This window comes from Colletotrichum graminicola (assembly GCF_000149035.1).
Source record: "Colletotrichum graminicola M1.001 genomic scaffold supercont1.38, whole genome shotgun sequence".
NCBI lineage: Eukaryota > Fungi > Ascomycota > Sordariomycetes > Glomerellales > Glomerellaceae > Colletotrichum > Colletotrichum graminicola.
Window position 1 is genome coordinate 65,048 of NW_007361042.1, and position 20,503 is coordinate 85,550.

At 53.0% G+C, this 20,503-nt stretch overlaps 6 protein-coding genes across 6 annotated transcripts; 4 read left to right on the forward strand and 2 right to left on the reverse strand.

The window, feature by feature from the left end:
• Positions 1-4,103: 4,103 nt before the first annotated feature.
• On the reverse strand, positions 4,104-5,922 carry GLRG_08293 (ThiF family protein; the record flags this gene model as incomplete). The annotated part of the gene is made up of 5 exons (XM_008098978.1): positions 4,104-4,453; positions 4,507-4,816; positions 4,879-5,451; positions 5,503-5,672; positions 5,730-5,922. The coding sequence occupies 5 exons, from the start codon at positions 5,920-5,922 to the stop codon at positions 4,104-4,106; spliced, it is 1,596 nt and encodes a 531-aa protein (XP_008097169.1).
• A 1,846-nt stretch (positions 5,923-7,768) lies between these two features.
• GLRG_08294 (major facilitator superfamily transporter) lies at positions 7,769-9,704 on the forward strand (the record flags this gene model as incomplete). The annotated part of the gene is made up of 5 exons (XM_008098979.1): positions 7,769-7,878; positions 7,969-8,264; positions 8,317-8,485; positions 8,557-9,263; positions 9,316-9,704. The coding sequence occupies 5 exons, from the start codon at positions 7,769-7,771 to the stop codon at positions 9,702-9,704; spliced, it is 1,671 nt and encodes a 556-aa protein (XP_008097170.1).
• A 956-nt stretch (positions 9,705-10,660) lies between these two features.
• Positions 10,661-11,799, forward strand: GLRG_08295 (short chain dehydrogenase; the record flags this gene model as incomplete). Its single annotated transcript, XM_008098980.1, has 6 exons — positions 10,661-10,962; positions 11,016-11,188; positions 11,254-11,390; positions 11,456-11,511; positions 11,603-11,711; positions 11,767-11,799. The coding sequence occupies 6 exons, from the start codon at positions 10,661-10,663 to the stop codon at positions 11,797-11,799; spliced, it is 810 nt and encodes a 269-aa protein (XP_008097171.1).
• A 1,334-nt stretch (positions 11,800-13,133) lies between these two features.
• GLRG_08296 (uncharacterized protein) lies at positions 13,134-15,164 on the forward strand (the record flags this gene model as incomplete). The annotated part of the gene is made up of 1 exon (XM_008098981.1): positions 13,134-15,164. One exon carries the CDS (start codon positions 13,134-13,136, stop codon positions 15,162-15,164), a length of 2,031 nt encoding a protein of 676 aa, XP_008097172.1.
• A 356-nt stretch (positions 15,165-15,520) lies between these two features.
• GLRG_08297 (short chain dehydrogenase) lies at positions 15,521-18,695 on the reverse strand (the record flags this gene model as incomplete). The annotated part of the gene is made up of 8 exons (XM_008098982.1): positions 15,521-15,809; positions 15,869-16,485; positions 16,600-17,022; positions 17,075-17,483; positions 17,534-17,921; positions 17,986-18,075; positions 18,138-18,474; positions 18,537-18,695. 8 exons carry the CDS (start codon positions 18,693-18,695, stop codon positions 15,521-15,523), a joined length of 2,712 nt encoding a protein of 903 aa, XP_008097173.1.
• An 877-nt stretch (positions 18,696-19,572) lies between these two features.
• Positions 19,573-20,460, forward strand: GLRG_08298 (D-glycerate 3-kinase; the record flags this gene model as incomplete). Its single annotated transcript, XM_008098983.1, has 1 exon — positions 19,573-20,460. The coding sequence occupies one exon, from the start codon at positions 19,573-19,575 to the stop codon at positions 20,458-20,460; it is 888 nt and encodes a 295-aa protein (XP_008097174.1).
• Positions 20,461-20,503: the final 43 nt, after the last annotated feature.

Consider the following 20,503-nt stretch of genomic DNA (forward strand, 5'->3'; position numbering starts at 1 on the left):
CAAGCTATCTCCCCAAACAAATCGAAGAAACGGCCTTCATTTAGTGACCAGACACCACGGCGCTGCCATATGACTCGCTCCCATCGAGAGACTGCCATATATCATCCCCGCGTTGTCAGTGCATCCTTCCCAAATTCCAATACAGTTGATCACTTCGTATCGCGCCGCAACTCACGTATCGGCACCTTCCCGGAAGAAACGGCTTTCTGCAGTCTCCCACAGTTGGTACGCGTGCCCTTCGCCCATTGAGCATTATCATCTCGAGGCAACTGGAAGGCTCATGGTCGAGATCGACAGGTGCCAGACGCTAGAGGACTACGTTCCCGCACCTTGGCTATATTATAAAGAATATATATGTATCTCTGGGTCTGCCGGTAACTTAGAGACAGTTGGCAATGCCAAGACAGGGTGGGATCCGGCACAAGTCAGCGAGATGCTTCTGAAGGGACTCAAAAGGCCTCAACCCTTCCGCGTGCTGGATTTTCAGCCTTTTTCACTTTTCGTACTGCTCAGTATTCAGCCCAGCCTAGGAGCCTCCGGCTGTACCGAAACATGTCCCGCCCGTCAGTGCCGTAACTCGTGGGCCTCATGTTAGGTTCTTAACCGGCATGAGAAATACCACTCTACCAGACCAGTCCGAAGAAGCGGCTTAGGTACACATCCATGTCACGCCAGCACGCTGTTGTTCGTCCCAAATGACTCCAGATTCACTGCCACCCCATCGTCTCCTTTCTCCCCACACGCCCCTCTGTTAAGTACTCGGTTCCTCCAACCATATTTTCACACCCTCATCTTGGTGTCGCCTGTTCTGGCGCCCTATCCCGACCACCCCTCCTCGTCATTGGGCCACATTCAAGGCCCTCAGTGGTGGTATGGTCTATGGACGACACCGAGATATCTGGCGAGTTCATTACCGCGCACAAAACATGCCAGTTACCCGAAGTGCCGCCCATAATGCAACGGCTTGGCTAGTTGCACATGTGTGCCTGACATCCCTCCCCGGCGAACCGCTCCAGTACCCCAGCTTTTCTTCTACCGCCCGCTACCCGCAAACAGACGAGATTTGCCTAAGTGTGGCACATTTCATCCGTCATCTGGCATCCACCCCAATGCAGCTTATCTTTTACGGACTGGACTAACTAGCAGATGAACAGCTTACTCGACGACGTGCTGTGTAGACCTAACATTACGCCCGTCATCTAACCACACCTGTACGAATACCAATCTCTCTGCTCACGCACCCGGCCGGCCATACTGGGTGGTATGCTGATGGGTCATGTGTTCCTCCGCCGCGAAAGTCTATAAAATCGGTGGTCGACCTAATGCGATGCATCTGCACTTTCTGGGCACTAGCAACCCCACAATATCACCCTTCTAAGTCAATCGAAGGGAATGAAGAGTGATGCCCGCGTACCAAAGACTGCGGTAGATTCGATCCGGACAGCCGATACTAACATATGGTTACGTATCCGCCCCTAGCCTTGTTAGGTTCTGATTCTCCGTTATGCCTGCAGAAGAATGAGCATCATCTCGTTGTCACTTCGCCTTGCCGCCTCGGTACTAGGGATAAGGAGCCTCCCGTCGGCCTGGGAAGGAGGGAGCCACGATGCCAGTAGGTATAAGTCACTAACCTACCTGGTTACAGGGTATATCGGCTCTTGGTGTTCACATTTGTCCAGCCAGATATACTGTTCTCAAAGTCACCTGCACGCGAACAGATTCTTTATCTTGTTAGCGCTGTAGACTACGAGATATTTGCTATCGTAATCCACAGTAGGGGTTGCTCCCAGAAATCACTCATGGCTTCGTCTAGCAAGGGAACAGCATCGTTCGGGCCGTTGTAAGGCCAGGCACTCCTATAGTGACCTATTCCTGGGCCCGTAGCGGCTGCTTTCCGTCAGCAATAAATTCGGTTCCGCCAGTCAAGAATCATGTGGCATCAAGGCTTATCGGAGCCAGCGAACCGTCCCAGCTCCCTTCGCCTCCTGACTAGCGGCATCTTATGCTGCGGGGATATGAGGGTCACGGGTTGTTGAGGTATGGGTGCAAACATGTGTTTGCGTGTGGTGGATTGACTATTAATTTTGACCCGCGTCCCCACCCCCCCCCCCCCCCCCCCCCCCCGCGCGCAAAAGGATGAATATATCCCGTCGTGCCGAACATCAGCTGAAGCTGTCAGACGGCTTGCGGTTCACATCTGTAACAACTCGACCTAACGCCTACATCTTTATCACCAACACTTGTTTATCTTGGTTGATGAATCAAGCTCAGTTGCGCAACAGCTACGCCTGGACACGAGGATCTTGGGTCCGTAGGCAGTGAATCCGCCTATGCAAGGGCTTCCAGGTTAAGTCAAGACACGGATGTATGTTCATATGGCTCTTAAGGAAGGGAAAGGAAACCCCATCTCTGGACAGGACCGAGTCCACGCTGATGCGCAAGACTTGCCTTGGTTTCATTTCTTTTGCTTTATCAATCTCCATTTATTCTCAATGGTATCTTGAACAACTACTCTGTAATCGATTTCATCGCAATTTGAATGCTGTTTTAGGTTTCAACCCTAGGGTAAAGCCGTCGTCGTGCACCTGGTATTGCAGATGTTCCATATCTCAGCGACCATCCCACTGTCTACTCAGGACAATCATCCCCTCTCCCGCTTTGTAGCTACGCCATGAGTGAATGGCCTTGTGTGGTTCATGAGTAAGATCACACACAAACACACACCCATACACACGCACACCCATACACACACACACACCCATACAACCTCCCGTTCCTGTCAAGACCTCTCATACGGATTGAATGCGGTCCAATACAAGAAAGACGACCAGGCTTGCAGATTTTAGCCTATTCTTTCCCTCAGGGCAAGTCCTTCGGAAAGCTAGCCGAAGCCCGCTGCTCCTTCTCGCACAGATGTAACAGCCTAGCCAGAGAAGGCGACTACATACCCGCATACATTTCACAGCAGCTGGCCGCAGAAACGATATTCATGCCCAGACTCGAATCTCATCCGTACCGCCGGAGCTCTGTCTAGATCTATATCCTGGACCCCTTCTTCAATTCGGGGTTGCACACACAGCCCACGGCTTGCTCTCTACATCCTAGCCTCCGCTTGCATTATCTGACGTGCTTGTGACTACTGGAGCGGTGATGTTGCGAAATTTCTAGACGGATACAGATCAGTCAACGGACATTGATAGTTGTGTTGGCGCGGCCCGCCACCTGTGCCACCTCCCAGGCAGCTTACATTGCCTCATGATGTTCCACACCTACCACAACCTGGGAACACGCCTTGGAATCGGTTGGTGACTGGGAATACAATGACACCTCCGGTGCAGACCAACATCAATTTGAGGGACCGCTTCTTTCCGAGTCAAACCGTAGTGGCTTTCAAGTATGAAGGCGCCTTGAACAGCCTCAACTCGATGTGCTGGTCAAGGTCCTCGATCGCTGATCAGCACTATGAAATGACACGCATCTATGGGTCTTCACTTGAGATTGTCATTACAGCCAAAGAGGACTGACCAATAACACTTTATGGGATTTCCTGTTGTAAAGGGGAAAGTGGCGTTTGCAAACTTCCCACTGATCAATTCGCCTGGTTTGCTTCGTTGATCTCGTCATTTATTGGTCCCTGGCAGCGGGCCCGCAATTCCTATGTACAGTACTGAACCTCGTGAGGACCCATGACCACCTCCACGAGGGACTGCGGTCCGATATGATCAGTATCCAGACACCGCACATCCCTCACCAGGGTTAAGTAGAGTGGGATCGAAGGGTAACATTCGACGGCTCTGCAAAGTATTCAGCTGCGCGCTAGAGGTGTCACACCAACGCCTCCAAGTGTTGCTCTTTGAGTGCTACCATTTTGACTCTCTTCAAATTCCAGACGCCCAATCCTTCGAAATCCGCCACTGAAGTGGCGGATTCCTTCTGGGGTATGTTGTAGGTCATTTATTTCTGGCAAGGCTTATTTATGTGCTTGACTCAAGGCCAGCCCCCGGCTGACAAGGCATCGACGAACCCCTGCCAGTCCTGAAGTGGGGACCAGTGGTGCGCGATGCGATGATCCATGAGACCCGAGCTGGGAGGCGCCTTTGGTTCTACAAGCGAAGAACCTGGCACCGGCTTGCAATCCCGTCGAATATGCACGTGTTCTCAATAGGCACATACTGGTTTGTGATGATTTTGATCGTCTCCTGAGCCACCATGCCACCTGTTACGGCGGAAATGTTGTGTAGCTCTCCGCCACCAGCCCGGGATACCTCTTGTGCAGCTTGTACGAGCCGCTCGTTATCGCTGAAGTCTGGGAGAAGCACTCGAATGTTTGCCAAAATTTCATCCGGAGATGCTGTGACTGTGTGGGACGTGGAACGGAGGGCGAGGTAGATAGGAAGTAGTGACAATGGCATCACACCCTCTTGAGCCATTTTGTCGTTGGCAAATTCTTGTTCTGTGCTGATAAGCATTGACCCTTCGACCCTAGACGATCTTCATGGGACTTACCTGCCACGATGCGCAGCTGTTCGTTCCCGCCATTTGAAGGGACAATCAACTTGACAAAGGCCGCATTCTTGCAGAACAGTTCGACTTCGGCTGGGTCAACGGCCTCGCCACCAGGTTTCTGGCGGACCGAATCTAGGACCTCGGCTGCATCCTTGCGAGCCTTGGCCTTATAAATATTCTGGAGTCGGATGTACACGCTAGACTGCGCCTTCATATCCGGGAGGCCGCCCGGCACAGGCAAGCATTGATGCTTTTCATAGAACTCTCGGACTGCGTCTGCAATAGTCCAAAAACTCGATTTTCCTCCTCCCTATGACAATTGACGAGTTAGTATATAATTCCGGGTTGCCTGGAACAGGTGGATTGACATACATCATCGGTGTGTTTGTATTCAAAGACCTGCTTGACAGCAGATGGGAGAGAGGGAGGTAGAATGGTCTTCAAGACCGCGGCAATAGCCTCCTCGAAGTTCTCCTCTCCACCTTCTGCGTTATCCGTCCTTGTAGCATTGGCTACCAATTTCCGAAACTCAACCTTTTCCTTGTAGTTGCTAGGCGCAGCGCCGTTATGGGACGTCTTCCAGACCTTAAGATAGTGTAAGAGAATGGTCACGAAGGGCAAGTGTCCATGGTCATGGCTGTTGAGATTGTCGATATCCTTGGTCATTTCTTCGGAAAATGCCTCCAACTCTTCCCATGGGGCCAAAAGCCGTAAATCTGTGGTCGAGGTTGCATCCGGATGGGTGTCAACAATAGGGTAAACACCAGGAAGATGAATACGGAAGTACGAGTAGAAGCCAGCTGAGTGAATGGATATCAAGGGAGTCTTGTGTTCGAGGCTGTAAGACTCGATGGCCTGAAGATTCTCGGGCTTCATGGGCAGCGTGTACAATATCATGGTAAAGGGGGTTGCGCTGTTCAGGACGTGTTGGAGGTTCAACGGTTCCTATCTTCGCGTTAAATCTTACCGGTGAGCACTAAAAACGGATATTATTACCGATTGTTGGGGATACCAGTCACCCTGGACCTCGGGGTTGAGCTCCAGCAGTAATTCGGTACAGCTCTGGGCTCTGGATTTGCCGATATGGGACTCGTCCAAGAAGAAGTTGACACCAAGGTCTGCTTCATCTACTACGGCATCGTCGGCGATAGTAAACTTGCCGATACCTAGGCGTGGTTATTAGTGTGGGAACGCGAGTATAGTGCCGTTTGCAGGAGGCTCACCTGGGAGAACAAGGTTCTTCAGGGTCTCAACACCGACAGTTCCCGAGCCTGAGTTCACGAGCAGGATGTTGGCAGACTCTAGGGCAGCTTGACCACTCGCAGCCCAGAGTCTAAGCTGACGATCGTACTTCTTCTCTTTTTCAGAAGGGACGGAAAGGGCCGGAGGTGCTTGATCGACAATGATGTCCGCCATGGTAGGCAGGCGCCGTGATGAGGGGCTCTGTCCCAGAAGCGAGGGGCCGAATGAATCCGGTAATTGAGCCTTGCTCTTGATTCAAACCCCGATCAAAGTGTAAAACACTATGTGATGCCCTGATCCTTTGGGTGATTGGATGTGGGGCACTGTGGTGGACAGGATGAGGTCGTGAAGTTGGGCTGGTGGTGACAGTGCGTGCTCACCTAGTGCGTCGTTAATATGGAGTAGTACCAGTGCAACAATAATTCACACTGTACTGCTCTAGGACACTAGCTGACATAAGCGTATCTTCTTGTCTGGAGGCCTGAGTGCCTTAGGTCAGAGACCTTCCGCAAGGGCCCCCAAATAGTGTACTTCTGTTGAGGCGGTGGAGTTATCACAGCCCCTTGTAATTATCTTGCGGACATCCCACTTTCTTTCCAGGATACATTAAGTTGTTCGATCTTACGAAATACCCAAGAACCGCCATTGCATATGAAACGAGCAACTGCGGCTGCCGGCAACCGTTGTTTGCAGGCTGTCATCCACTCCTTGTTTTGGCCGGGTGCCGTAAGCGAATTCCACAGGGGAGTTTGAAGTGTCTCACTCGCGACCTTGCCTTTGCAATGTGTATTCCCTGCTTTTTAGTCAGAATCCCCCCATCCAATGACAAGCAGCAGGGTTTGTTTGCCTTGGGAGTCGGAATGGTTCAGCACACTCAACGTCAGCAACTAATGTCAGCCATGCATGGGACGTGTTGCAATGGTTTGAAAATCGGCGGTCGCCCAAGTGCATGCTGCGAAGGGAACAGCGATATGGCCCAAAAGCCTTCGCCGACGGGACTGTGGCTTGTCGGCATCGGCAATGTCGTTGGTGCTGGTCAGCCCACGGTGCTTGAGCTTCCCTAGACCGAAAATGCTTGTAAGGACGGAACTGATGACCTAGGGCATCACCGATGATCTGTTATTAAGCAGGTCGGGGTCGGATCAACGCCACGTTACGCTCATCTCTTTAACGGGGTCGATGCATCGGCGCCGGGCTGGAAATAATTCCTCGGCAAACAAAATCGCGTCGATAACAGGGCCAAACAACAATCCGACCGTGGGGTCTACCATTCTCTCCAAGAGTGAAGAGACGGTTGGTTGTCTTGACCCCTGGATGCTCCCTCCCTTTTTCTGTCTCACCACCTCTCAGTGTCTGACTGTCTGCGGTTGATGTGGCGCGCCGGCTCCACGCCGCATTCGCGTACGGAATCAGCTTACGGCCGGCAGCATCGGGCCAGGGACAAACGAAGTGATGTTCGGAGCTAGCGAAGGCGTATGCGCGGAACGCCGAACGTTCTTTTTGCCTCTAAATCGTTGCCCCGAACGCCGACGTAGCTTTTACGCCTTTGACCTTGGCAGTCCCCTTTCTTAATTGCGGCCACACAGAGCCTCGAATCCTGTATTGTATTTCACACTCCCTTCCCCAGTGCACCATCAACCTTCCTTTGTTGGATGAGCTTCCCGGACTTCTCGTGGCATCCTTCGCTATGAGTTGCCCCGGTCCATTGTCTCTTAATACTATACCTTTGCACCACTACTCGTTATCGTTGTCGTCGTTATCTTCGCCATTCGTTTGATCCCAGATGACATTGCGGTCAAAACATCAGCTTTGCATCGAGAGCACATAGCCTGGAAACACGACAGCTACTTAGAAGGATGGACGCCGGCCTGTTGAAAGTATATTGCTGAACCCCAGAGTTTCATTTCACGGTGAGGACGATAATTTAGGCAGCTCAGCGACAGTCATTCCCATTCCGACTGTTGACATTTCGCACCAGCCTTGTCCGACCAAGCTTTCCGAGTTACCCCCGTGGGCAGTCATGGGTCAAAGCCGAAAGGACGTCGAAGCTACCGAGGCTGGTATGCCTCAAAAATTCCACTACAGAGATACTACCCTGCCGACATGGCGGTTCTGGGTCCTCAGTGTTGGGTAGGCATTCAGCGTCACTCGGTATATACGTGTATATATCGAGTGGTCTCCGGACGTTATCAAATCGATTCGTGCTCACCATTTACTTAGGCTTTGCCTTGGACTGTTTCTTTCAATGTTGGACGCTTCCATTGTCGCTACAAGTCTGTATACAATCGGCACAGAGTTCGACTCAATGGACATCATCAACTGGGTTGTCTTGGCCTACACTCTCACATACTTGAGTTGTGCGGTACTGGTTGCACGAGTTTCCGATGTTGTGGGTCGTCGGAATGCTTTTCTGGCAAGCTTCATTATATTCTTTGCCTTTTCATTGGGCTGTGGCTTTGCTCAGAGCCTGGAGCAGTTAGTTGCATGCCGCGCTCTCCAAGGGCTAGGTGGATCAGGTGAGTTTTGCACATAGATCTTGGCCCCTTCGTTACTTAAACCCATTGCTAGGGCTATACTCCATGACGATGATCATCTTCCCAGAGGTCGCACCGAAGCATTTGCTCCAGTTTGTTTCCAGTCTTGTCGGTATGGTCATCGCCAGTGCTGGTGTGCTTGGGCCAGTTTTGGGAGGAATTCTCACCCACTATGCTTCCTGGAGATGGATATTTTGGATAAAGTACATCCTACTTGAATGGGCATAAAACTGCTCAGCAAACCCATGCAGGATGAATACTGACAAGATCACAGTGGTCCCATCGGCTTTGTCTCGCTCCTTGTCTTTTATTTGGCGTGGCCTGATGCTAAGTACCTCCCGACTTTGCAGCGTAGAACGTGGAAGGAGTTGGATTTTGTAGGATCCATCCTCCTCGTCACCGCATCTGTACTTGTTGTCTCTTCCTTCCAGAACATCGGCACGGACAGTGACAAATGGACACAAGCCGTCTTCATCGCACCGGTCACTGTTGGCAGTATATGCTTCATGCTGCTGCTGGGCTGGGAGACACTAATTCCCAAGCTACGGAATAATCTCATTATGGCGGCCATCCCGATCCGTCTTCTGCGCAATCGCGTGTACCTCGCCACCATCTTCAACACGATGTTGCTAGGCTTTCCGTATCTTCTGACCATCTATGCATTTCCCATCCATTTGCAGATAGTCAACGGCAAGAGCTCGCTAATTGCCGGTGTGCTTTTGCTGCCTATGTTGGGATCTGTCGCTATGGGTACCGCACTCGGCGGGATTGTCAATAAGAGCAAGAATCGCCTTTTCGAGACCATGGCAGTAGCAAGCTGCTTTATGGCTCTTGGATGTGGCTTGATGACGACGTTATCGTCATCTGTCGATCTGGAACCCAAAGCACTTGGCTTCCTTACATTTGTTGGCTTTGGCTTTGGCTTATCTGCCACTTCATCCACCATCCTTGGAGCAACAGAATCAGAGATTTCAGATCATGGTGAGCTTCCCAGATCTGTTGCGTGTCGACTCGGCAAGCTGACAAGGTGAAGCGCCTGCACAGGCAATCATAGCACAAGTACGGATTCTCGGCGGCAGCTTGGGCATAGCGGCGTCAACGGCGATCCTGGGCAGTTTCATACGAAAAGATTTGACCGGCGTGGTTAGCCCGGAGTATTTATCATCAGTTCATGGAGTGGGCATGAGTCTGACGGAGGCGCAAGCCGCGGCCGTGCGCCAAGCCTACACAGACTCTTTCCGGAAAGACATGCAAGTGGGGACAATATTGTCGGGCATAGCAATCCTTCTCAGTTTGGGGATCTACCGCCGAAACCGGGTTACATTCGAGGAGCAACGACAGATGCAAATTAAGACCGAGGTGGAGCGGCGCCGGAGAGCATCGGCGGCGACGACGTTGGTGTCTTCGACTACCACGGACTGAGAAGACTGGCTGTTGGGTAGGAGCATATGTGGGCAAATCACTTGCAGGGCGTTTCCGGGGCTCTATAAAAGCATGACTTTGTATTGTTCCGAGAATGGCTATTGCATGTAATACACATGCTGGTGTTCACTGTCCTCCCCCTACCTCCGGGACAGGGTAACTAACTGTTGCCAACAAGTTGCTCGCTGGTTGTTCGCGATGTCATGAGAGAGATAACGTACGAGTATAGTAACAAACATGACTCCTAATTAGCCACCTGGCTGAAAGTCGACGATGCGCACGAACGCGGGTCTATGCAAGCTCTTCTTTTGTATGTGACCTTGAAGACCAGGCAACTTGGACTGTCTTCCATGCCCGGGGTGTTCGTTGATACGGGGATAGAAAGATGTCCAGTCGAAGTTTGCAATCACCTCATCGGCGCAACAGCCTCTAAAAGCCTCAGGAACTCTAAGAAGCCCCAGTAAATGCCAATGGGCACCTCTTCCGCCCCTGTGTTTCCCCTCCCATCAGAGACTAGGAGGCCGTAATCAAATGGTGCAATCGCGTTCCCCCCGCGCCGGTTATCGGGTGCTTGAAACCCCGCAGTGTGGGGCTCATCAATTCCGTGCGCCGTGCCGTTCACTCTGCTCCCCCCTCGTCTTATCCGTTGCGCTACTATCGGAAACATGTTGATAGCCATTTGTCCAAAGAGAAACCTTACCAATACTCTATTCCCATTGGATAGAAATCGACAACATGGCCTTCCCCTGTATCTTTAGACCAAGCATCTCCTAGGCATATATAACTGACTGCTTCATCCTGAAGGCGACAGGCCGTTCCCCTCCCCCTTATCTCGATCATTACATATGCCCCATTACACACGAGTAGCTCGTTCCTTCTGCTCTTCGCTCGCCTTTCATCGCGGAATTCTCTGGCCATTTCATCCCTTCCGAAACGTCACTAACTACAAAACAATCATGTCTGCTGCCACGAAGCGCCTCGAGGGCAAGACTGTGCTCATCACTGGTGCCTCGAGCGGAATCGGAAAGAGCACAGCCTTTGAATATGCACGAACGGCTCCCAACAACCTCAAGCTCGTCCTGACGGCCCGTCGGATTGATACCCTCAAGCAGGTTGCCGCCGACATCCAGAAGGAGGTCGGCAACGGCGTTAAGGTTCACCCCGTCAAGCTGGATGTCAGCAACCCTGAGGAGGTCCGTCAGCTCGTGCCTAACCTACCCGAGGAGTTCCGTGACATTCACATCCTGGTCAATAATGCGTATGTAACGAAACGCTTTTCTCCGTGAACGACGTGCTTACTGTATGCATCAGGGGCCTTGTCAAGGGAGTCGCCAAGGCACCTGAGATCGCCGAGGAGGATATCAACGTCATGTTCGCTACCAACGTCACTGGGCTTATCAACGTGACGCAAGCCGTTCTCCCCATTTTCAAGGCACGCCCCAATGGCGGTTCAGGAGACATAATCAATATTGGTTCTATTGCGGGTAAGCTAAGCTGTGTCTCTGGGGCGTTGATTGCCGGCGCATTTGATTGACATTCATAACCGTAGGCCGTGAGCCTTACCCTGGAGGTTCCATCTATTGCGCAACCAAGGCCGCAGTGCGCAGTTTTACCGATAGCCTGAGAAAAGAGCTCATCTCGACGCGTATCCGCGTCATTGGCATTGACCCCGGTCAGGTTGAAACGGTAAGCCAAGCCAATTTGACCGACGGTTCCAAAGACTGCTAGTTGCCCGAACTAAAACGATGTAGGAATTCTCTGTGGTACGCTTTTACGGCGACAAGTCCAAGGCCGACGCTGTCTACGCGTAAGCCACCACTTTCCTTTCACTAAACCAAGTGGATAATTGCGTCTTCTCACGAGAATGAGTACGTGGTGATGTACTGACATATGCATAGCGGCTGTGAGCCCCTCACCCCAGAAGACATTGCCGAGGTCATTGTCTTCACGAGCACTCGCAGAGAGAATGTAGTGGTTGCCGACACCCTCATTTTCCCTAGCCACCAGGTAAGCTGGTCTTTTGAGTATTACCTCACATAAAAGTCACTAACTTGGCATACAGGGTGCTGCTGGTCTTATCCACCGTAAATCTTGAACGGACGTAGGCGTTACGTGGGAGTAAAAATGTGGCCGGGCTCTGATGCACGCAGAGCCGTTTAACGCCAAAGATGGAGATTAGGTTGTCGTGGGACACAGTTCTTAGACCAACGGGCCTTTCGTTCTCTCACTCACTGGCCTCGGCTAGTTCGCGGTAAGCCGCGCATTTTGGGTGCTTGGCGAATGTAGATTCTTAGGAAGACGTTACGAGCCTAAACTGAATGACCTGCACGCCCTGTAACTTTTCTGTCCCTTGTGTTCACCCGTGACGTTGCAAACGGGTCTGACAGGAAAGCAGGGGGAAACTTTGGCGACCTGCAACTGACGTTCATTCTACCTCGATCTAAAGGCCGCTCATGCTTCTCACAAATCCCAGGGCAGGATGCGCTAGCTGTATCTTTCGTTTATGTCCATGGCATAACCGACCAACCCATCCCCTCTAGAAGTAGTTAAGAAAAGACATGAACTAGCACCGTTGGTTAGAGGCAGCAGGTGACCTGTGACTTGTTAGCGTGACGTCGGGTGGTGTATACAGTAATCCCAAGAAGATGACTTTAGTGAGTCTAGAGGTTCTGGGGATCGTCTATAAGATTATTGTATCTTCTTGCATACCGCAACTCTATTCTGGATCACGCCTATCAAATTAGGAATGAGTGAGCATAGGAAGTAAAGCCTACGGCCGTTGGGTGGTAATTAGGCGTTTAGGCCAGTCAGGCCCCTAAGGGTTGTCCTTATTTGCTGGCAAAGCCAAAGACCTACCGCTAGAGGTACCTAGCGTGCCTACTTGGGTAGGTAGAGAGACGTACAGATACAGCGGCCTTTGCTGACTCCCTGCGGACTATTGCTGTATACCTACCTACAGATATTCCACATTTATCTAAACCTTCACCATTCCCGGTTTTACCAAGGCGCTTCGGATCCAGGCGACGTCTTCATCGAGACGTATACCACCCACTCTGAAGCGTCTGCCCTTGTGAGATTCCTGACCCAAATTTCCCTGTCGGCCACTTTTCATCGACAAGGGGCACCAAGAACAGACGCCGCCTTCCTTGGCATTCGACACGGCAAATATCATCTCCGATCCAATATCCAGTGAACATAGTCACCGACTTAGTCCGCCGCAGACCGGACAGTTCTGTGACGGGTCCTCCCCAGTCACTGTTCATCCGACTGTGCCGTACACAGCACCGCTCGCACACAAATATACTTCGCCTACATGTCACGGTAGGCCTACTACCGACCGCGCCGCGACTTCAGACCACGTCCGTCGACCATCGACCGCCGACGCCGATACCCGCCATGCCCGGTCGATAACGGCCATGAACTGACAAGATGGGCTTCACAACATTTCTCGGCTCCTCTACCGAAAAGCTCCAATCTAACCGACCCAAACCCTACTCGTCCACCTCACTCGATAAACCCTCCGACGCACCCCTCTCGCAGATACCGCCTGAAGCCAACTCCCATCATGGCTACATCTACGACGAGTCCCAGTTGCCCGACGTGCCGCCCGACTGTCCTGATCTCCGCAAGCTCAATAATAGCCTCGAAGCGCTTGCGACCGTCTTCCCCGATATCCAAATTCAGGTCTTCCGCGAGATGCTGACCAACTTTGACGAGGAATCACGCTTGGCTGTTGTTGCCGACGCTCTGCTGAAAAATCGGGTGTCTTGGGTCAAGGGCCGCTGGAGGGTTGTCGATAACGAACATTTCGGAACTCCGGTTGCTATTGGAGCGCCGCGGGGAGAGAAGCAGGAATCTCTGATTCCACGCGTTGAGGCCTTTCGAAGCCCCGAGTACAAGCACGCTGTTCAAGCGCTGGCATGGCACGAGTTCAAGGGTCTTTCACGGTCCACCATCAACGCCGTCCTCGCCGAGTCCAACTATTCATATCTTGAAGCCCGGAAGACGTTGGTGCCGCTCTCATCAAAGTCTTGGCGCTTCACCATATCATCTCTATTCCTCCGCCGGAGACCTGTTGCTACCGGCGAAGCCGAGAACCACCCGCTGATAGTCTGGAAATCGACTGGCCAAGGTGCCATTACACCAATGCTCAAGACTACAGGGAATACCGAGCTCGACGTTGAGTTATACCGTGACCTAGTTCAGCCACTGAAAGAGCGGGCCAGGCAGACTCGGGAAGATGAGGACCGGGTCCTAGCTGTTCTCTTGAATAATGAGCAGGCTGAGGAGATTGGTGCCATGCATGAGTGTGCATGCTGCTTCACAGAGTCCACCTTCGAAGAGTTCACAACATGCAACACTGACGGCCATATGTTGTGTTTCCGCTGTGTTCAGCATTCAATCACGGAAGCTGTCTTTGGTCAGGGTTGGCATAGTAGTATCGACGCTGACCATGGTGCTCTCAGGTGCTTAGCTGTCGAAGGGAATGGCTGTCCGGGCCATATTCCTTACGATCATATGCACCGTGCTATGTTGCAGGAGAAGAAGGGCGCCGAGATCCTTCGCAAGCTCGACCAACGTTTGGCAGAGAATAGTCTCTTGGCATCCAATCTGCCCCTTATTCGGTGCACCTTCTGCGACTATGCTGAAGTGGACGACATTTATCTTCCTGCCCAGGAAACGCGATTACGCCTTCGACTCGATAGTCTCCTCAGTCTCTTACTGCTCGCTGTGTGCGTCGTCATGGTGCTTCTCCTCCTGCCTGGGGTTCTCCTGGCATCTGTGGTTTGCCTCCTCATCAGTACGAAGCAGACGGTCGGCGACCATTTGATCATTCAATGGAATATAGCTCTTCGCCGTCACCGCCGACGTCGCCGTGGTCTCAAGTTTACCTGCCGAAATCCCTACTGCGGTAGAAGCTCGTGCCTGTCATGTACCAAACCCTGGAAGGACATCCACGTGTGCAACGAGTCGTCTCTGGTTGCGTTGCGGACACAGGTCGAGCAGGCGATGAGCATGGCCATCAAGCGCGTCTGTCCGCGGTGCCATACGTCATTTGTCAAGAACTCGGGCTGCAACAAGCTCACCTGTCCTTGCGGCTACAAGATGTGCTACGTTTGTCGTAAAGACATCGGTGGCGCCAACGGAGACGGCGAGGGTTACAGGCATTTCTGCGACCACTTCAGGCCGGACGGGGACCCGCGGCCGTGCACCGAGTGCACCAGATGCAACCTGTGGGAGAGCGAGGACACCGACCTGGTGCTGAGGCAGGCCAAGGAGGAGGCCGAGGCCAAGTGGCGCGAGACAGAGAAGCGAGAACTCAATGGGGCTGAGAAGGCTTTTCTGGAGACAGGCTTCGCCAGGAACGGAGTCTCGCCGGTCGAGAATCGCCTCAAGAACGGGCAATTCCCAACACTGCCGGAGCTCTGCGATTTCGTTGTCGAAACGATCTTCGTATAAAGCTTGAAACACAATGCGTATGCATGGGTGCTGTTCCAATCGCCGCAACCATGAGATTTGAGGCCCGTCGTTTGATTTTTGCTGGGCCATGGGCATTACTGGGGCGTTGGGGACTGGCATATATTGTGGGTAGCTACATGTGAAGAGAGGAACGAGCCAAGCAAGCCAAGGCGCTTCCCAGCAGGTACACTTTTGTAATTTAGGATATAAATTCAGATTCATCTTAATAGTTGACCGAGACCGAGCCCATGAACCATACGCACCCGTTTTACTCATACAAGGTTGTAATTCCGATTCCGAACCAGTTGCAAACGCAAACCCAGTTAACAACCAGAACTCGAAAGTACTGAACCCGTTCAGAGCTTGCTCTTGTCGCCGAGCAGCTCGGCGGCGGCACCACCGATGGCTAGCTTGCCCGTCTCCTTGACCTTGGTCTGGAAGATGACCTTGTCACCGTCCTTCCACATCTCGGTCACGAGCGTCTGCCCGGGGATGACGGTGCCAGCGAAGCGCACCTTGATGTTCTTCAGGGGGCCGAAACGCTCATACACTGCCTTGCCGGCGATGCCGAAGAAACAGAGGCCATGGAGAATGGGCGCCTTGAAGCCTCCCATCTTGGCAAAAGAAGGGTCGACGTGCAGAGGACTGTAGGTTGGTCAGCGATTTTTATCCGAGGGATAAGGGGCTTGCAGCAGAAGTCTCACTTATAGTCGCCGCTCAGACGGTACAATGCCGCCTGCTCCTCGGTCGTCTTCTCCTCGACCACAACATCAGGGTGCCGTGAGGGAGGCTTATTAGCCGCCGTGCTGGCACCACGATCCGCCGGCTTGTTCTGGCCGCCAAATCCACCACAGCCTCTGAGGAACACCGTCATTTCATTGTAGAAGATGGGTTCCTTGGTTTCAGCGTGAATTGTCGTGATGCCGCTTTTGACGATGGCGGCGTTACCCTTGTCGACGACCTCGAGAAGCTTGCCGGTGGAGACCAACTTTGCGGCTGTAGGGATCGGGTACTTCTTAATCTCGAGGTACTGCTCGCCATGTAGAAGCATCATGGGAGAAAAGTTCGGGACAATTTCGTCAAAGTTGTACGGCATCTCCGTGTTAAACGGGGGTATGACGCCAAAGGTAGGAATGACCTGGAAATCATCGGCGCCCTCGAAAACGTACTTGAGTTGATCGCGCTTGGCGCCAATACCCAGGTTGTATAGCATCACATCACGCTCGTCGTATTGGAACTCGGTTCCCTTGCCCTCAGCTTTCATGGCGGCCTTGATGGCATCGAGGTATTGGCTTTCACCGTCGGAGGATGCCTCGTGCTGCTACAAGACGGGTTGATCAATAACTGTTCTGTCTTTCTTTCTCCGCCCCCTCCTTTCCGAACTATCACTATTTTACAAGTCCCGCCAGCATTACGAGAAGGTGCAAGCTCATACCTTGTTGCTCTTGTTCTCCATATTCGCCATGACCTTTTGGAGACCATCCTGGGTCTTCTCTGGGTGATCGGCGCGACCGTCCTCAAAGTTTCTGATGGCGTCCCAGTACTTAAGAACCTCCTCGGGGGTCAGAGGAGTATCAACGGGGAAACCGTGACCGCCACTTCTCTGCCAGCGGGTCTGGCCGACCCAGCCGCTGCCAACCTCGTAGAGGCCGCCAGTGGGGTTCTTGGGAACCTTGTCACTGGACAGGGCGAGAACGACAGGCGCAATGTAGTCAGGCTTGAAAGCCTGCACCATCTCCTCAGGCATGATGGTCCGCGTCATCGCAGTGCCAGCGTTGGGTGCAATGGTGTTGACATAGATGTTGTACTTGTAGCCCTCGAGCGCGAGCGCACGGGAGAAACCTAGAATACCGCATTTCTAGCAGGTGTCAGTAAATTGAATTCGAAAAGTGTGACCTAAAAACACTCACCGCAGCGGCGTAGTTGGCCTGTCCAAAGTTGCCGTAAATGCCAGAAGTAGATGTGGTGTTGATAATACGGCCATACTTCTGTTTGAGGAAGTAGGGCCAGGCAGCCTTGGTGACCTTGTAGGTGCCGCGCAGATGAACGTTGAGGACAGGATCCCAGAGGCCATCGTCCATGTTGTTGAATGCCTTGTCGCGGAGGATGCCTGCGTTGTTGACAACAATATCAATGCGACCGAAAGCATCAATAGCAGCCTTAACAACGGCATCGCCATCTTCGGCTGAAGCCTTGACACCGACGGCTTTGCCGCCCAATTTCTTGATCTCGTTCACCACATCGTCGGGGTTAGCCAGGTCGTTGACGACGACCGTGGCGCCGTGCTTGGCAAACGCCAAACAATAGGCACGACCGATACTATGGGCTCGTTAGCGGCGATTCATTGTGCATCCTGCCGCAGAACCTACCCAGCACCACCACCGGTGACTAGGGCCACACGGCCGGTGAAGTCAATCTTCTCGCCCTGTTCGTTCGGGCCCATCTTCATGGAATCCTCCAGCAGAGTTAGAAAGTCATTGGGACCGGAAGGGTACTGAGGTTTGGAAAAGTCGATGGCTTGGTCCCACTTCTTGATGACAGCGCTAGGGGTGTAGCTGTTGTCGGCCTTGAGAAGAAGACCGCTAGATCTTTCCCAACGCAGCTTAGCAACGTGCCCACCGCCAACCTCGAAAATGGAGCCGTTCTCATCTGTGTTGTCCTTATGTACCAGGACAGCGACAAGGGGAACAACCCAGTCGGGCTTCAAGATGTCCAGCACGTCAGGCGGCATCACCGTCTGTGTCATTCTGCTGGCGGCTGCCCACCCAGTTAGCTTACACGAACCCCTGTGCTCGCTCCGCTTGTCACACGTTGCGCTTACCGATTGGTGCAATGACATTGGAAAGAATGTTGTACTTGGCACCCTCTTTGGCCAGTGTCTCGGTGAAACCAACCATGGCCAGTTTGGCAGCTACGTGATAGGTTAGCATGCCGAGGCGGTCCTCAGTCAGATCTTCCGGTCGCGATACGTACCCGAGTAGTTGCACTGGCCAAAGCTGCCGAACAGACCGGCGGCCGACGCAGTGTTGATGACACGGCCGTACTTTTGTTTCCTGAAATGGGGCCATGCTGCACGAGCGCATTTGTATGAGCCCTTGACATGGACCTTCATGATCAGGTCCCAATCCTCATCCTTCATATTCTTGAAGCTAATGTCCCTCAGGATACCCGCATTGTTGATCAGCACGTCAATGCGGCCGAAGTTCTGGATCGCCGTCTCAATGATCTTGTCGCCGTCTTCGACCGAATCGTAGTTGGCCACGGCTTTGCCGCCGGCAGCCTTTATCTCGTTGACGACAACATCAGCAGCCTAGATTCATGAGAGGTTAGCTGTCGCTCGGTCTGGGGAAATGCTGTCATTTTGAACCGTACCTTTGTGGAAGTGCCTTCGCCCTTGAAGGAACCCCCAAGGTCGTTGACGACGACGCTGGCGCCGCGGGAGCCAAAGAAAGTTGCATAGGCCTTGCCCAGCCCGCCGCCGGCACCCGTGACAACAACAACTTGGCCGTCGAAACGCAGCTGACCAGCCATCATGTATGTATAGTGGTAAAGCAAGGTAGGAGAGAGCAGTAGCTCAATGAAGCACAGATGGCAATAATAAATCCAAGCCTCGAGTATGAGAAGTGGAAATGGGAGACGGGTTAAGTGTTGGCGAAAGTTGAACAATGAATGGGATGGTGGAGGGAAGAAAGGTGTGTGGTTTTCTAACTCAGTACGTCCGGCAAAGTGTCTTGAGTAGCAGCGTGACGACGGTCCACGGATGCCGCAGAGAGAGCCGAGGCTTCTCTATCCAGAGCCGATAAACGACGCTAGTCCAGAACGGGCCAAGACTAGACTTCACATGTTACTCTGGCCGTGGGTTTAGGACAGGTCTCCATGAGGTCATGTGGGGAAGAAGTCGTCTCCCCGCCCCGAACCCCATGTCACATGCCCCCCGGTCGAGGTGAGCCAGGCCACTCACGGCGCCGCGACTCGCCGGCGCTGCCGCCTCCACCCCATCCATCAATCAAAGGGTACGCATTGCCCCCCATTGGCTGCCCGACCTTGGGGTATGCCGTAAGCTTAGCACAAAGCAGATTTAGCCTTGGTAAGACTTCGGGTATCAATTATCGTCCTGCACGTGCCGAGACCTTTACGCCAGCTGGCACGAGCCGTCAAATGGCCAGTGCTAACGTAGGCATACTCGGCATGAGACCAGAACGCAGCGCACGTGTTGTCTGATCAGAACGCCCCGCATCCGGTCCCGGCCGGAACCTCTCGGCGCAGGCGGTTCCCACGCGGTCCTGATTTCCAGCTTCCGCCTCCCGAAGATCACGCACGCGCCCAAGCTCCTCACCAACCAGCTCCGTAATCTAGGATTGCTCTGCAAGGCGGTTACCGTCGCTACTGTCGCTGTCAACCATTAATCATGGCCCCCACAGCGTCGTGTATTGTCGACGACAAAAGCCCACTCTGCATTCCCTTCATCATAGGACTGTTAGAGAAGCACTCGCCGCAACGTGGGGTTCGCCCATTCATAATCGGTCTTAACGGTGTCCAGGGCGTCGGCAAAACGACTCTCGTCAAAAAACTGGCAGAGACGCTCACCAAGCTCGGCCACACTACGCTCGTCTTCAGCATCGACGATTTGTATCTCAGGCACGAAGATCAGGTCGCCTTCGCGAGGTCTCACCCAGACAATCTTCTGGTTCAACAGAGAGGCGAGCCTGGCACCCACGACATGCAACTCGCTCAGACCTTCTTCGACAGCATCACCAGCGGGAAGCCCACCAAAGTGCCGTCGTATGACAAAGCAGCCTTCTCCGGCCAAGGGGACCGTCTTCCTGAGAGGCAATGGGTTGAGGTGAACAGTCTAGGCAAACCAAAGGTCCAGGTTGTCATTTTCGAGGGTTGGTGCGTGGGTTTCCGCGCTCTGCCGGATGCGGTGGTGGAAGCCGAGTGGAAGGCCCCTAGCAAGACACTCCAGCGGCACAAACTTGAGCACTTGCTACTGGTGAACGAGTCACTCAAGGGCTACGATATAATGACCGACCTCCTGGACGCCTTCATCCATATCGATGCCGAAGACACGCAGTATGTCTACGGCTGGCGGCTGCAACAAGAGGCCGCACTCCGGCGGGAAAGGGGCGCCGGCATGACCGACGAACAGGTCGTCAAGTTCGTTGATGGCTACTACCCCGCCTACGAACTATTCTCGGACAATATCAAGAAAGGGATTCTGCCAAACAGCCCCGGCCGCCAGATGAGACTGGTGGTCGACAAAGATAGAAGAGTGAAAGAGCATCTGGTGATTTGAAGGCCCTCTGTCGAACGGGATCCAGGGCTAATCCCAGTACAAA